Source organism: Microcaecilia unicolor, chromosome 11 (genome assembly GCF_901765095.1).
Source record: "Microcaecilia unicolor chromosome 11, aMicUni1.1, whole genome shotgun sequence".
NCBI lineage: Eukaryota > Metazoa > Chordata > Amphibia > Gymnophiona > Siphonopidae > Microcaecilia > Microcaecilia unicolor.
This window is the reverse complement of record NC_044041.1, coordinates 169,084,303-169,099,358: the sequence shown is the minus strand read 5'-3', so window position 1 is coordinate 169,099,358 and position 15,056 is coordinate 169,084,303. Positions and strand designations below refer to the sequence as shown.

The following is a 15,056-nucleotide window of genomic DNA, read 5'->3' as shown; positions in this document are numbered from 1 at the left end:
CACCCGATACCTTCGCTCCTGCGCCCGTTTGGCTGAACGCCTCTGGAGAAAATCTTGCGCCCATACTGACTTCATTCACTTCAAATTCATGCTATCCTCCTTCCAATCCTCCCTTTTCCTCGCTAAGCAGGACTATTACACCCAATTGACTAATTCCCTCAGCTCTAACCCTCGTCGTCTCTTCGCCACCCTCAACTCCCTCCTCAAAGTGCCCTCCGCTCCCACCACCCCCCCTCACTCTCTCCTCAATCTCTGGCCTACTACTTCCGTGACAAGGTCCAGAAGATCAACCTTGAATTCACCACTAAACCTTCTCCTCCTCTTCATCCTATAACCCACGCTCTCAACCGACCTACCCAGGCCTCCTTCTCCTCTTTTCCTGCTATCACCGAAGAGGAAACCGCCCATCTCCTCCTCGAAATCCACCACCTGTTCCTCAGACCCCATCCCCACCAACTTACTTAACACCATCACTCCTACTATCACCCCCACCATCTGTCAGATCCTCAACCTCTCCCTCTCCACTGCAACTGTCCTGGACACCTTCAAGCATGCTGTGGTCACACCACTCCTCAAAAAACCATCACTTGACCCTACCTGTCCCTCCAACTACCGCCCCATTTCCCTCCTACCCTTCCTCTCCAAGATACTTGAACGCGCCATTCACAGCCGCTGCATTGATTTTCTCTCCTCTCATGCCATCCTCGATCCGCTTCAATCCGGCTTTCGCCCCCTACACTCGACAGAAATGGCACTATCTAAAGTCTGCAATGACCTGTTCCTCGCCAAATCCAAAGGTCACTACTCCATCCTCATCCTCCTCGACCTATCCGCCGCTTTTGACACTGTCAATCACAACCTACTTCTTGACACACTGTCCTCCTTTGGGTTCCAGGGCTCTGTCCTCTCCTGGTTCTCCTCTTATCTCTCCCATCGTACCTTCAGAGTACACTCTCATGGTTCGTCCTCCTCCCCTATCCCGCTCTCTGTTGGAGTTCCTCAGGGATCTGTCCTTGGGCCCCTTCTTTTTTTAATCTACACCTCTTCCTTAGGCTCCCTGATCTCTTTTCATGGTTTCCACTATCATCTTTATGCTGACGACACCCAGCTTTATCTCTCCACACCAGAAATCACTGCGGAAACCCAGGCCAAAGTATCAGCCTGCTTATCCGACATTGCTGCCTGGATGTCCAACTGCCACCTGAAACTGAACATGGCCAAGACTGAACTTATTGTCTTCCCACCCAAACCCACTTCCCCTCTCCCTTCACTCTCTATCTCAGTTGACAACACCCTCATTGTCCCCGTCTCATCTGCCTGCAACCTCGGTGTCATCTTCGACTCCTCCCTCTCCTTTTCTGCGCATATCCAGCAGATAGCCAAGACCTGTCGCTTCTTCCTCTATAACGTTAGCAAAATTCGCCCCTTCCTCTCCGAGCACACCACCCAAACTCTCATCCACTCTCTCATTACCTCTTGCCTTGATTACTGCAACCTACTCCTCACCGGCCTCCCACTTAGCCATCTATCCCCCCTTCAATCCATCCAGAACTCTGCCGCACGTCTTATCTTCTGCCTTAACCGATATACTCATATCACCCCTCTCCTCAAGTCACTTCACTGGCTCCCGATCAGATACCGCATACAGTTCAAGCTTCTCCTACTCACCTACAAATGCACTCGATCTGCAGCCCCTCCTTACCTCTCTACCCTCATCTCCCCTTACGTCCCTACCAGTAACCTCCGCTCTCAAGACAAATCCCTCCTTTCAGTACCCTTCTCCACCACCTCCAACTCCAGGCTCTGCCCTTTCTGCCTCGCCTCACCCCATGCCTGGAACAAACTCCCTGAGTCCATATGCCGGGCCCCCTCCCTACCCATCTTCAAATCATTGCTCAAAGCCCACCTCTTCAATGTCGCCTTCAGCACCTAATCACTACACCTCTTCTCAGGAAATCTTAACTACCCCAACTTGACATTTCGTCCTTTAGATTGTAAGCTCTTCTGAGCAGGGACCGTCCTTAATTGTTAATTTGTACAGCGCTGCGTAACCCTAGTAGCGCTCTAGAAATGTTATATAGTAGTAGTAGGGGGGATGGGCCTGGGTCCGCCTGCCTGAAGTGCACTGTAGTACCCCCTAAAGCTTCTCCTGGGACCTACATACTGTGGTCATGGAGCTGGGTATGATATTTGAGGCTGGCATAGAGGCTGGAAAAAATTTTTTTTTTTTTTTTTTTTTAGGGTGGGAGGGGGTTAGTGACTACTGGGGGAGTAAGGGGAGGTCATCCCCGATGCCCTCCAGTGGTCATCTGGTCAGTTCGGGCACATTTTTGAGGCTGTGTCGTAAGAAAAAATGGACCAAGTAAAGTCGGTCACGTGCTTGTCAGGGACGCCCTTCTGTTTTCCATTATCTTTCGAGGACGCCCATGTGTTAGGCATGCCCCAGTCCCGCCTTCGCTATGCTTCCGACATGCCCCCGTGTACTTTGGTCATCCCCGTGATGGAAAGCAGTTGAGGACACCCAAAATCGGCTTTCGATTATTCCGATTTGAGCGACCCTGGGAGAAGGACGCCCATCTTCCGATTTGTGTCGAAAGATGGGCTCCCTTCTCTTTCAAAAATAAGCTTGATTTGTGGAATTAGAAAAGGTGCAGAGAAGGGCGACGAAAATAATAAAGGGGATGGGACGACTTCCCTATGAGGAAAGCCTAAAGCGGCTAGGGCTCTTCAGCTTGGAGAAAAGGCGGCTGAGGGGAGATATGATAGAGGTCTATAAAATAATAAGTGGAGTTGAACGGGTAGATGTGAAGCGTCACTTTATGCTTTCAAAAATACTAGGACTAGGGGGCATGCGATGAAGCTACAATGTAGTAAATTTAAAATGAATCGTAGAAAAATGTTCTTCACTCAACGTGTAATTAAACTGTGGAATTCATTGCCAGAGAATGTGGTAAAGGCGGTTAGCTTAGCGGAGTTTAAAAAAAGGTTTGGACGGCTTCCTAAAGGAAAAGTCCATAGACCATTATTAAATGGACTAGGGGAAAATTCACTATTTCTGGGATAAGCAGTATAAAATGTTTTGTATTTTTGGGGGATTTTGCATGGTATTTGTGACCTGGATTGGCCACTGTTGGAAACAGGATGCTGGGCTTGATGGACATTTGGTCTTTCCCAGTATGGCAATACTTATATACTTTTCTACCTTGCCATGCCTTGTGACTCTGGGCTAGTCACTTAACCCTCCATTGCCCCAGGTACAAGTAAGTAACTGTATACTAAGTAAACCGCTTTGAATGTAGTTGCAAAAACCACAGAAAGTATATCCATCCCCCCCTCTTCTAACTTCCAAACTCATAACCTTCCCAATTTACTCCGATTCTGCTCCCTGCAATTTTAACCCCATCACCTTTTCACTCCCAGCCAAAGTTCAGCTCAAACTAATATTGCCAATCTTCATAGGTCTCTTCCAACTACAGTATTTCCAGTCCAGACACATTTCATGGACTGAATGTGCCCCATCCAGTCCATCAGTCACAAGGCCACTGCCAAGCAACTTGTAATCCAGTCCACATAATTCAGTCATCAGCCTCCTGAGAACCGGTGACTAGGCCTCCAGATGATTGTCTCTTTAGCATCTTGTCATCTACCGAGACCCTCTGCTATCAGAAAGGCCTGTACCAACCCCGTCAAAGTGAACTCCAGTACTCAGTCCTTAGCTAGCCCTTTTTCATGCAAAGCTTTCCATGCCTCTGCCAGTGTTTGGCTCCTTTAAAACACTCCATTGAAAGGCGAGTAATAATCCAAAGGCGTAAAGCCAACAATAGCACATTGATGCTTTCTTGAGCACCAAAGTAACATCTTTGGATTCTCTTCGCTTCTGCAGCATCAAGGTATCATATATTTCGATTTTATTCCTGTCCAAGGTAATGTCCTCCATTAGGCTTGCCACACTCTTGAAGGTAAACCACCACATCCTGGGGCAGGTTAGCTTGGGTGTGATTGTATGTGATGATTCTAAGACACCCAGACAGGTAGAAAAGGCGACGACGAAAGTAAGAAGGATGCATGGATGCACGGAGAGAGGCCTGGCCAGTAGGAAAAAGGAGGTGATGATGTCCCAGTGAGATCTTAATTAGAATAATGTGTACATTTCTGGAGACTGCGCCTTCAAAAAGATATAAACAGGATGGAGTCAGTCCAGAGGTCAGTGGTCTTCATCATACCTGCGTGGCAAAAATGCACAGGAGGCGAGTCTCTTTCAGTTGAAAGTAAGCTCTGGAATGAGGAGGCATAGGATGAAGATGAAAGGGGATAGACTTGGACCTGAGGAAATACTGCTTCACAGAAAGGTTGGTGAATTCGTGGAACAGCCTCCCAGTGGAGATGGTGGAGACAAAAACTATCTGAATTCAAGAAAACTTGGGACAAGTACATAGAATCTCTAAGGGAGAAGAGGGGATAGTAGATTTATTTATTTTTATTTTATTTATTGCATTTGTATCCCACATTTTCCCACCTCTTTGCAGGCTCAATGTGGCTTACAGTACATCATGAATGATGGAAATACATAAGAAAATAGACATTTAGTATTGCAGAAAGATCTTGGGTAACATAATAATGAAAAAAACATGATAGTAGTGTAATAAGCAAATATTGTAAGACAGTTCTGGATTTCTGTGTAGGAGTTCACATTTGTTGATCTTTGTGGTGTGCCTTGTTAAAGAGATGGGTCTTCGAGAAAACAGGCTCTCTCTCCTTTCTTTGAATGTTGAGGACTACAGGAATGGATTGAAATGTGGAGATTACTGGTTCAAACAGGCCCAGAACTAGTTATCAGATTGCAATAACCTTTGAAGGGGTAAAGGGGGTATTTGATGATAACGCACTAACCAGTATTCAGTTTGTCTTGTTTCATATGTTTATATGGCGATTGTTGATTGTTAATTCTGTCGTATCATCAATAAAAATTGTTGAAAGTAAAAAAAAAAAGAGATGGGTCTTCAATAGTTTGCGAAAGTTAGTTCATAGATCGTTTTTAAGCTACGCGGTATCGCGTTCCAGAATTGTGTGCTCAAGTAGGAAAAGGTTGACGCATGCGTTAGTTTGTATTTTAGGCCTTTACAGTTGGGGAAGTGAAGATTAATGAATGTGCGGGATGATTTTTTAGCATTCCTGGGTGGTAAGTCTATCAGGTCTGACATGTAGGCTGGGGCATCACCGTGAATGATTTTGTGAATTAGGGTACATATTTTGAACGTGATGCATTCCTTAAGTGGGAGCCAGTGTAGCTTTTCTCGTAGGGGCTTAGCACATTCATATTTTGTTTTACCGAATATGAGTCTAGCTGCAGTGTTTTGAGCTGTCTGAAGTTTCTTGATTATTTGCTCTTTGCAGCCAGCGTAGAGTGCGTTGCAGTAGTCTAGATGACTGAGTACCATTGATTGTACCAGGTTGTGGAAGATGGTCCTTGGGAAGAAAGGTCTTACTCTTTTTAATTTCCACATTGTGTGGAACATCTTCTTGGTTGTGTTTTTTGCGTGGTTCTCAAGTGTTAGGTGTCGGTCAATGCTAACTCCAAGAATTTTTAGGGTGTCCGAAATTGGATGATTCAGTGTTGGTGTTTTAATGGTGGTGAATTTGTTCATGTTATGTTGAGAGGTGAGTATTAGGCATTGGGTTTTTTCTGCATTGAGTTTCAGCTGAAATGCTGATGGCATGGATGGGCAGATTGGAAAGGTCCTATGGTCTTTTCTATATTTCCATGTGAGCCCATGACTTATGTGCCCTCTTAGTCAGACCCTCCTCTGCCTTTCCAACATAGTCTTCACTTACAGCACCAATTCCTCTGCATTTTTGTACTTCTCTGTCTCAGAAACTCCACAGACCCAGAGATTACAATGCCTACCCTTGATTCTCCACATCTTCCAGCTTATTCTGGGCTTCTCCCCAAGTTGTTTCAACTTTATCCATCCTCAAGTTTATCACTGAAGAAGGGGTAAAGAGTGGGGTAATGGATTTGACATACTGCTTTTCTGTAGTACAATCAAAGCGGTTTATATTTTTCACTGCCACTTCTTGCTCCTGAGTCTCCATCCGATTTTCTAAAATGTCACCTTGGGCTTCTGAAATCAGCTCTCTCACCTTGCCTGTCACTAGGCTGATCTCCGGATTTGAGTTCTCCATTCATCTCAGTCAGCATCGCTGTCATCTCTGCACTTGTCCGGGATCCAGATTTATGGGTGCTAGCAGGATCTGACACCGAGTTAGGCACAGTGTCCAGGGCATGCTCAACATTTCCATGTGTTTATTGTTTAAATCTCATATTCCGCATTGTCTCAATGTTTCTACGCAGATTACATAATAAACATACATACATAATTATATAAAAATAAAAGCAATACAGTATCACAGCCACAACTATAAAGCTATAAAACAGATCACTATAAAATAATAACTCATCAAATGCAAATAGCCCAATAAATACATCTGGCTCTCAACCATCAGAAAAACCTTCCAAATGCTTGTTGGAAAAGAATTGTTGTCGTCTTTTCAAAGACAGGCATTAATCTGATTACACGAATCTGGAGTGGCAGTTCGTTGCATAACTTTGGTCCCAATACATAAAAAAATCATTGATCTATATTCTTCCAATCTAATCAGTCAAAAGAATGGAGCATCTAGTAAATGAACATTCATAAGGGCTGATGAATATGTAGTCTGGCAGAGATAATTGGTGAGAGAGCATTTATTAATACCTTAAATACAACAGTATTTTATACCAAATCCTATGTTCAGCTGGTAACCAATGCAGATGCGTAAGAATCAGTGATATAAGATCAAATCTAGAAAGACCAAAAATGATGCGTGCTGCCGTATTTTGAGCAATTTGAAGAGGTTTTAATATTTTCTTTGGTAGTCCTAGAAATAAACTATTACAGTGATCAAAGCACAGTATTACCATTCTTTGAATTACTATTCTGAAATGCTTCTACTGACTGCTGCTTGCTGCTCAGTTGTAAGAATGTTTTAAGGTTGCTTGCTTGAATTTTTTTCTTTTTGTTTTTTGGGGTTTTGTTTTTTTTTTATTTATTTTTAGGCCAAACATTTTTTATTGAAATGTTTTAAATCAACAAGCTACGCATACAAAAACAATAGCAGTACAAACAAAAACTCCCCCACCCCATCTCTCCCTCTCCTCTCTAGTACAGTGGAGGAGTGGCCTAGTGGTTAGAACACCAGTCTTGCAATCAGAGGTGGCCGGTTCAAATCCTGCTGCTGCTTGAGATCTTGGGTGTCACTTAACCCTCCATTGCCTCAGGTACAAACTTAGATTGTGAGCCCTTCTGGGACAGAGAAATATCCAGTGTACCTGAATGTAACTTGCCTTGAGCTACTACTGAAAAAGGTGTGAGCAAAATCTAAATAAATAAAATATATTTATCATGTCTCAAGACCAAAGTAAGCAAGCTGGGGTGCTATCCCTCATGAGGAGGGGGTACCAACTCTCGTCTTCCATTGTTCATAGACTTGCCAAATGTCATAGAAGTTACTCAGTCGACCATATCGTAAAACTATAAGCTTTGATACTTGGAAAATACCATCCAAGTTCTGCAAGATTCAAGACAGAAGAGGTAAAACCGCTTGATCAGTGAACAGCAGTGTAGCAAATTTGTGTTGGGGGAAGGTAATAGCGGTTGGTTTGTGATGCAGTAGGCAGTGCTTTGCCCGTAGTGGGTAAGTCTTCCCCAGTATGTTTTGGGGTTTTGTTTTTTTTTGTTGCCAACATCTCTATACTTTTCCCTCATCCCCAGGAACAGTTCATAGGGCATAAAGAGGGCTGCAGGGCCATGTGCAGACTCATTTGCATAAGGCCATAGGGCAGTGATTCACAAACTTGGTCCTGGAGGCACCCCAGCCAGTCAGGTTTTCAGGATATCCACAATGACTATTCATGAGAGAGATGTGCATGCACTGCCTCAACTCCATGCAAATCTCTCTCATGAATATTCACGTGGATATCCTGAAAACCTGACTGGCTGGGGTCCCTCCAGGATCAGGTTTGGGAACCACTGCCATAGGGGCAGCAACACAGGCCAGAAAACTGGGGGTCATTTGTGAAAAACAGTCATTCAGTGGTAGGACTGGCCTTGCTCACCCTGACTGCTGCAGATAGAAAGATAGAAACATGACGGCAGATAAAGGCCAAATGGCCCATCCAGTTTGCCCATCCTCTGTAACCCCTAACTCTTCCTTTTCCAAGTGCTTATCCCATGCCTTTTTAAATTCTGACAGAGTCCTCAACTCCACAGCCTCCACCGGGAGACCATTCCACACTTCCAGCGCCCTTTCTGTGAAATAATACTTTCTTAGATTACTCCTAAGCCTATTCCCTCTTATCTTCATCATATGCCCCCTCATTCCAGAGCTTTCCTTCAGTTGAAAAAGGCTCACTTCCTGTGCATTAATGCCCTTGAGATATTTAAATGTCTCTATCATGTCTCCTGTCTCCCAGCGTATATATGTTGAGGTTCATAAGCCTGTTCCTATATTTTTTGTGTTCAAGACTGCTTACTAAATTTTGTAGCCGCCCTCTGGACAGACTCTATCCTGCTTATATCTTTTCATAGGTGCGAACTCCAGACCTGCACACAGTAGTCTAAATGGGGCCTCACCCAGTGGTGTGCTGGTGAATGTTTAACAACAGGCTCTCTCCCTGGTCCCCCTCTGCGCCCCCTGGTCCCCCTCTACGCCCCCCCAAATTGCAGAGCTGGCTATAGCCGTGGAGAGAGCCTGGGGGTGGTGGTGGCGGCAATGCATTACTCCAGTAACAATTAAATGATGCCAGGTTCCAATCTAATTCATGTTTAATGTGCGATAAAATGCCATAAATAAGTAAATAAATATAAACTTTTAATGTTGAGCACCTGATTCTCAAAGTGAACATATGCCAAACACTATAATGGAAATAAAATGATTTTTTTCTACCTTTGTTGTCTGGTGACTGTTTTTCTGATCATGCTGGCCCAGTATCCGATTCTGCTGCTATCTGTCCTCTTAACTCCGTTTCCAGGGCTTCCTTTCCATTTATTTCTTTCCTTTTCTCCTTTCTTCTTCATTTCTGGTCCTCAGCTTCTGCCTATTTTCTTCATCCATGTGCAGTTTTTCTCCTCTCTTCCTTTTCCCTCATCTCCTTCCTCACTCTTCTCTCCCCTCCATCCATGTGCAGCATTTTTTCTCTCTTCCCTCCTCTCCCCTGCCCTCCATCCACCCATGTCCAGCGACCCTTCTCTCCCCTGCCCTCCATCCATCCATGTCCAGCAGTGACCCTCCTCTCCCCTGCATGCACCCATGTCCAGCAGTGACCCTCCTCTCCCCTGACCTGCATGCACCCATACCCAGGCAGTGACCCTCCTTTCCCCTGCCCTCCATCCACCCATGTCCAGCAGTGACCCTCCTCTCCCCTGCCCTGCATGCACCCATACCCAGCGACCCTTCTCTTCCCTCATCCACAAATGCCCAGCGACTCCCTTCTCTCCCCTGCCACCCCCTCCTGAGTTGTTCCACAAATTCTCCTCCCTCCCTCCGGATCTGGTCCCTCACCGACTCCTTGCCCTTTGCATTCTTCGGGGCAGGCAGTCTTGCCTGCCCGCTACCAGCGCTGACTCTCCCCCGCTGCCGGTTCGCGCTTCAAAATGGCCACCGAGACTTCAGCAGAAGTCTCGCGAGGCCGCCTCTGGAAGTCTTGATGGCCATTTTTAAAGCACGAATCGGCAGCGGGGGAGAGTCAGCGCTGGTAGCGGGCAGGCAAGACTGCCTGCCCCGAAGAATGCGAAGATCGGTGAGGGACGGATCCGGCGGGAGGGAGGGAGGAGAGCCGGCTCGCAAGTCGGAAGGAAAATTAACAACCGGCTCTTGCGAGCCGGCTCCAGCACACCACTGGCCTTACTAGAGACTTATACAGTGGCACTATCACCTCCTTTTTCCTACTGGTCATTCCTCTTTTTATGCACCCAAGCATCCTTCTGGCTTTGACCATCGCTTTTTCTACCTGTTTGGAAACTTTAAGATCATGATCAGACACAATCACTCCCAAGTCCCGCTCTTCCTTCGTACACTGAAGCACTTCACCCCCTATACTGTACCGTTCCCTCAGATTCTTGCGACCCAAGTGCATGACCCTGCATTTTTTAGCATTAAATCTTAGTTGCCAAATATCGGTCCATTCCTCCAGCTTCGCTAGGTCCTTCCTCATGTCATTCACACGCTTCAGAGTATCCTCCCTGATGCAGAGTTTGGTATCATCCACAAAGAGGCAAACCTTACCAGACAGCCCTTCTGCAATATCGCTCACAAAGACATTAAAAAGATGATGGAGAATTATTAAGTTAGCAGGGTTTTTATCACATCTCCCTTTGGAGCTCACTGACTGTGGTGCCATCACAGGGAATGTCGTCACTTTAAGTATTAAACCCTTGCTCAGAGTTATTTGAGATATATAAAGCACAGCAGGGCTCTGCTCAGGTCACTTCTCTCTCTGCCTTTCTCCCTGCACACACCCATCTCCAGCCACTAGAGCCCCGGCTCTGGCCCCCCTTTCTTCCCCAGCTCTACCCCAAAGCTTTCTCTCCCAGAGCACATGGCTGGGCTTTCTTAGTCACTTCTCTCTCTTTCCCTGCACCCCCCCCCCCCCCCATTCTTACCTTTCTCTCATTGATTCCCATCTAAACATACACACAGATATAGCACTGTACTATTTCCCTGTACTAAATGCTGTGAGCCTATATATGTACATACAATATACTTTCTATATATATCCAAACCCGTGTGGATTGTGTATTCTTTGGGAACCCACTGCCTCTGTGAACTGGACCCGACTGCCTCTACGAAACCACTGCCTCTGTGAACTGGACCAGGGACCATCCCTAGACAATGATTGCTGACAGCTCTGATCATAGCCTTGTTCAGTTTAATCATGTTTACTGTAATAAATACATTTCCTGAAATCTCTTATTTTTCTTGTTTAATGGGGCTGGGGTGGGGAGGGGAAGGGAAGGGGGCTTCCTGGTGTATACTTGAATACTATAAGGGGGGGGGGAACTGTTCACCTAAAGAATTTATTTGTTTGGGACCAGTAGAAAGTGGGAGGCTTAGGTAATTTTCACATACATGCTGCAGTCAATAAGGAAGACCACTTCAGGATTGGTATTCTGAGTTTACAACTTTCTTTAGGCAAATAACATGAGGTAGCAAATATGCCAAAGGCAGTAACCAAACAAAGTCTCTTTCTCTCCTTTTCAACCTCTCTGTATCCTCTCCTTCATTTTTTTCCACTCAGGTTATATATAGCATGTAGTATAAATAATTTCAAAAGGATGTCACTTACAGTCTTTGTAAGAGGTGCAGAGAGACTCAGGGACTCAAACTCCAAAGCATGTGTGCTGGTTCCCCAGGAGTCCTGTAGCTGTAATCAGTGTATTAGGCTGCACATTTGATTTGTTATTCTCTAAAAAACTTACGAATTCTATTTAATATTATAGAAAAAAATGTACAGGAATTAGAGATAATTAATTGTCTTTTTAATTACCCACCATTACAGCATCAGACATCAGTTTCAAGTTATAACAAACTTACAAAATCTAACATCGGTACCTCTGGTAATTATAAGTAGACTAATATGAAGAAGGAAGAAAAGTTTGCTCCTCATACAAAGGTCACAGAACAGAGAGAAGGCAGAGAAAGAATGAATGAAAGATTCTTAGTTATAGAGAATTAGTTTCTACGAAGGGGGGAAACTAAAACGCCTTCGGGAAAGACCATAGGCCATTGGACGGATCTGAAACTCTCTCCAAGCATGCCTGTTTTTTTCAGAGTTCCTTTGCAGCGGGGTTGTTTAGGCTGTGGTGAACATCCAGCTCTCATCTACCCTGGACCAATCATAGGTGCAGCATGTGGGCTGGAGACTTGTAATTGGGACTTTCATATGTGCTGGAAGCTTGCAATTGGTCCTTGCCATACCTTTTCTCAGTAACTCACTTTTGTTACAGGATATACCAGGTATCTGAGTTGCCTTAGCAACATTTTCACCATCAGAGCATGTGACCAGCCAGAAATTCCTTCATGTGGCTGATAGGAAAAGAGAGATGGGGGATGGGAAATAATGCAGCATACCTGAAGTAAAAGTTTCCAGCTTATAGCTAAAAATTATAGGACATCAGCTCTTGTGTGTGTGTGTGTGGGGGGGGGGGGGTCAGCTTCTAGAGCTGTTCTAGTATCCTGCATAGATAACAGGTGCTCCTGGGCACCACACTGGAAATACACAACTATGCCAAGCTTTTCATTTTCTCCGTTAGCCTTAGGAGTGGGTAGAGTGGGTTCCCTGTCTCCACTATTCCAGAGCTTAAGCATCTGCTTTTACTGCTGAAAGCTTCTAGGTTTCTCCTTATAGTTGTCCTGGCTGGGGCAGCCAAGTATCTCCATCTCCTATGTTTTGTGTGGACTTATATGGCTAGGGCCTTTGGGCTGGAAAGACCTTCCCTCACATGTAGGGCAGTGGTCGGGAAGGTAGGAGCAAAAGACAAGTGTTTCATAGCCCTAGCAAGTTCCCTTCAAAACTAAGCTCCCTTCATTATAATAATGGTCACAGGGGAAGCTCCTCCCTAGCAACCAGTGATGTCATAATAAAGTAAAAGTATATTCTAGCAGAGCCTCTAGTTATCACTGGGGGTACCCTTAAAGCAGGACCCTAAGGTTTCTACCCTTGACTAGATTGTAAGCTCTCTAGAGCAGGAACTTTTCGCTTTTGTGCATCTGCACAGTAGTATGTCTCATAGTATTTTAAAGATAATTAGTAGGGTAGTAGTAATTCTTTCTAAGTTAACCAGAAAGAGAAATAAAATTCCTGTTTTTATATATTCAAATGTAAACCATTTCACCCTTTTTTAAAAAGGTTGTTTTGGTGTTCTTGATACTGAAGGCAAAACCTAACAACTCACCTTTCTTCTCTAGGCTCAAGAGAGAGCACAGAGGTCCCACGCCTGCCAGATCCCCACTCTGTCTTTCCTCCCACCTCCCGCCGCAGGAATTCAGAGAAGGATGCAGCGGTGGAGAGGCCAAAGACCTTGGAGTTTGCACCTAGGCCCCGTCCAGCTGCCCACAAGCCCCGGATTGACCCATGGAAGTTTGTATCGTTTGCTCGGACTCGGAGTTCCTCACCCTCCAGCAGCGGGGAAACTCCATTAAGCAGTGCCAGCGAGGAAAGGCCTGAGATGGACCAGGATGGGGCCAGAGAAACCTTGCTGGACATGGATATGGAAGGACAGAGCCAGGACAGCACAGTGCCGTTGTGTGGTGCAGCTCTCCTCCCCAAGCCAGCACCCTTCTACAGCTTGGAGACAGATGTTCCTCACTAATTTACATTTTGAACAGCTGCTCACATTGGCCTGCAGTGGACAGGGAGTCCTGGTTCCAGGCACCTCAAGGACATGGTGGTGAATGTACTTCCTTGGCTTTGGAATGTTCTTCAAGGTTAGGTTTCACCACAGGGGAATTGGTACAAGCAAGCTTCTCCTGGAATTTTTAGACCAGCCTATCACACTGGTGCCTGGATCTTTAGTATGGGTTGTCAGCCACACCTATAAAAGCTCTGGGTGGTTTTGCTGGCTTTGTTTCTGGCATTTTCTCCTCCAGTATTTTCAGCCTTGGACTCTGTGCAGTTTGCTGGAGTTTTTTTTTCCCCCAGCATTTCAGCCGCTGGACTCTCTAGCTTTTGCTGGAGCATGGTCTGCCTTTTCAGCATCTGAGCTCTCTTTTACTGGAGCATAGTCTGCCATTTTGAGCCCCTGAGCGCTTCAGCTGGAGCATGGTCTGGCCTTCTCAGCCCTTGAGCTCTCTGGCTTTTGCTGACATCTGCACTTTCAGCCCATCAGCGTTCATCTAATTTATCTGAGCCTTCTGCAAAATTAGCAGATCTGCAGTGAAATCCCTGAAACATTTGCACAGTGCTGTGAAATCTGTGGATAAGGCCACCTATTCCTGTAATGGGACAAAACTGTAAAAAAATAAATAAATAACCACACAATGCAAAAAGACACTTTAAGGGATTAGCTTATGCTGACTTGGGTCAAAAAGTGACATTTTGGGGACGTGATATATTTATTGAGACAAAAACAATCCCTCTCCCTGGCTATTTAAATTCCACATCTTGTCTGTTAGTATACAGGGCCAGCCATGGTTCCACTGTATAAATGAATTCTGGCTCTGGCAGTTCAGTTTTTCTATTCAAGCCTTGTTGGAATGAAGCAAGTGGTTTCCGACCTCTGGCAGACCCAAGGAATTAAAAGAAAAGACAAAGACGGTCTCCTGTCTTTTTTAATTGGGAATGTGAATGTTAAAGCAGCAGCAGCCACACAGTTAAGTGAATTGCTGGCTGTCTCTTCTTTTTTGAAAGAATAATCCACACCTGATTTCATCCCACTGAATGCTGGGGCTTGTAGTTCTCTGCCTTTCCTCCAGACCAGCTAGGACTAAAAATCCCTGTACTCAGAGGAGGTATGGGTAGGAAGTTTAAAACCAGGACTGGCCTGGTCTGTCATGAAAAACAATTTAGCCAGTTGGGAGATCTCTAAACCAGGGCTTCCCAAAACTGTCCTGTGTATCCACAATGAATATGCATGAATTGCATTTCATATTCAGTATCTGTAAATGCATCTCATGCATATTTTTATTGTATTTATTTTATTTATACAAATGTATTAATCTCTTTCTGAATCCAAAAGCTCCACCCAGGGTGAAGTAAGATGTTTCTATGAGTTTTTGTGCAAAATCCTATATAATAATTCTCACCTCCAACATTCGAATGTGCCTGCGACCGTTCCTCCCTCGGACGTGGTCTGCTGGGCAGGCACGCACTGACGTCAGTGACAGCTGATACCAAAGCAAGGGGAGGAGTAGGGAAACACGCTCCGCCTGTGTTACGGCCCACTGGACCCCCCTTCCGCGACACTGTCGACCCCCCCCCTTCTCGGCGAAAACCGTCCCCCACCGCTGTCCAGTACCTG

The 15,056-nt window shown here is 45.3% G+C and overlaps 1 protein-coding gene across 1 annotated transcript in view; it reads left to right on the top strand.

The window, feature by feature from the left end:
- MAP3K10 (mitogen-activated protein kinase kinase kinase 10) overlaps positions 1–14,337 on the top strand; it is an 88,776-nt gene extending 74,439 nt beyond the window's left edge. Inside the window, exon 11 of the mRNA XM_030219615.1 lies at positions 13,006–14,337. Coding sequence (XP_030075475.1) covers positions 13,006–13,409 — 404 coding nt within the window. The 3' untranslated portion in view covers positions 13,410–14,337. The remainder of the gene's footprint in view (positions 1–13,005) is intronic.
- Positions 14,338–15,056: the final 719 nt, after the last annotated feature.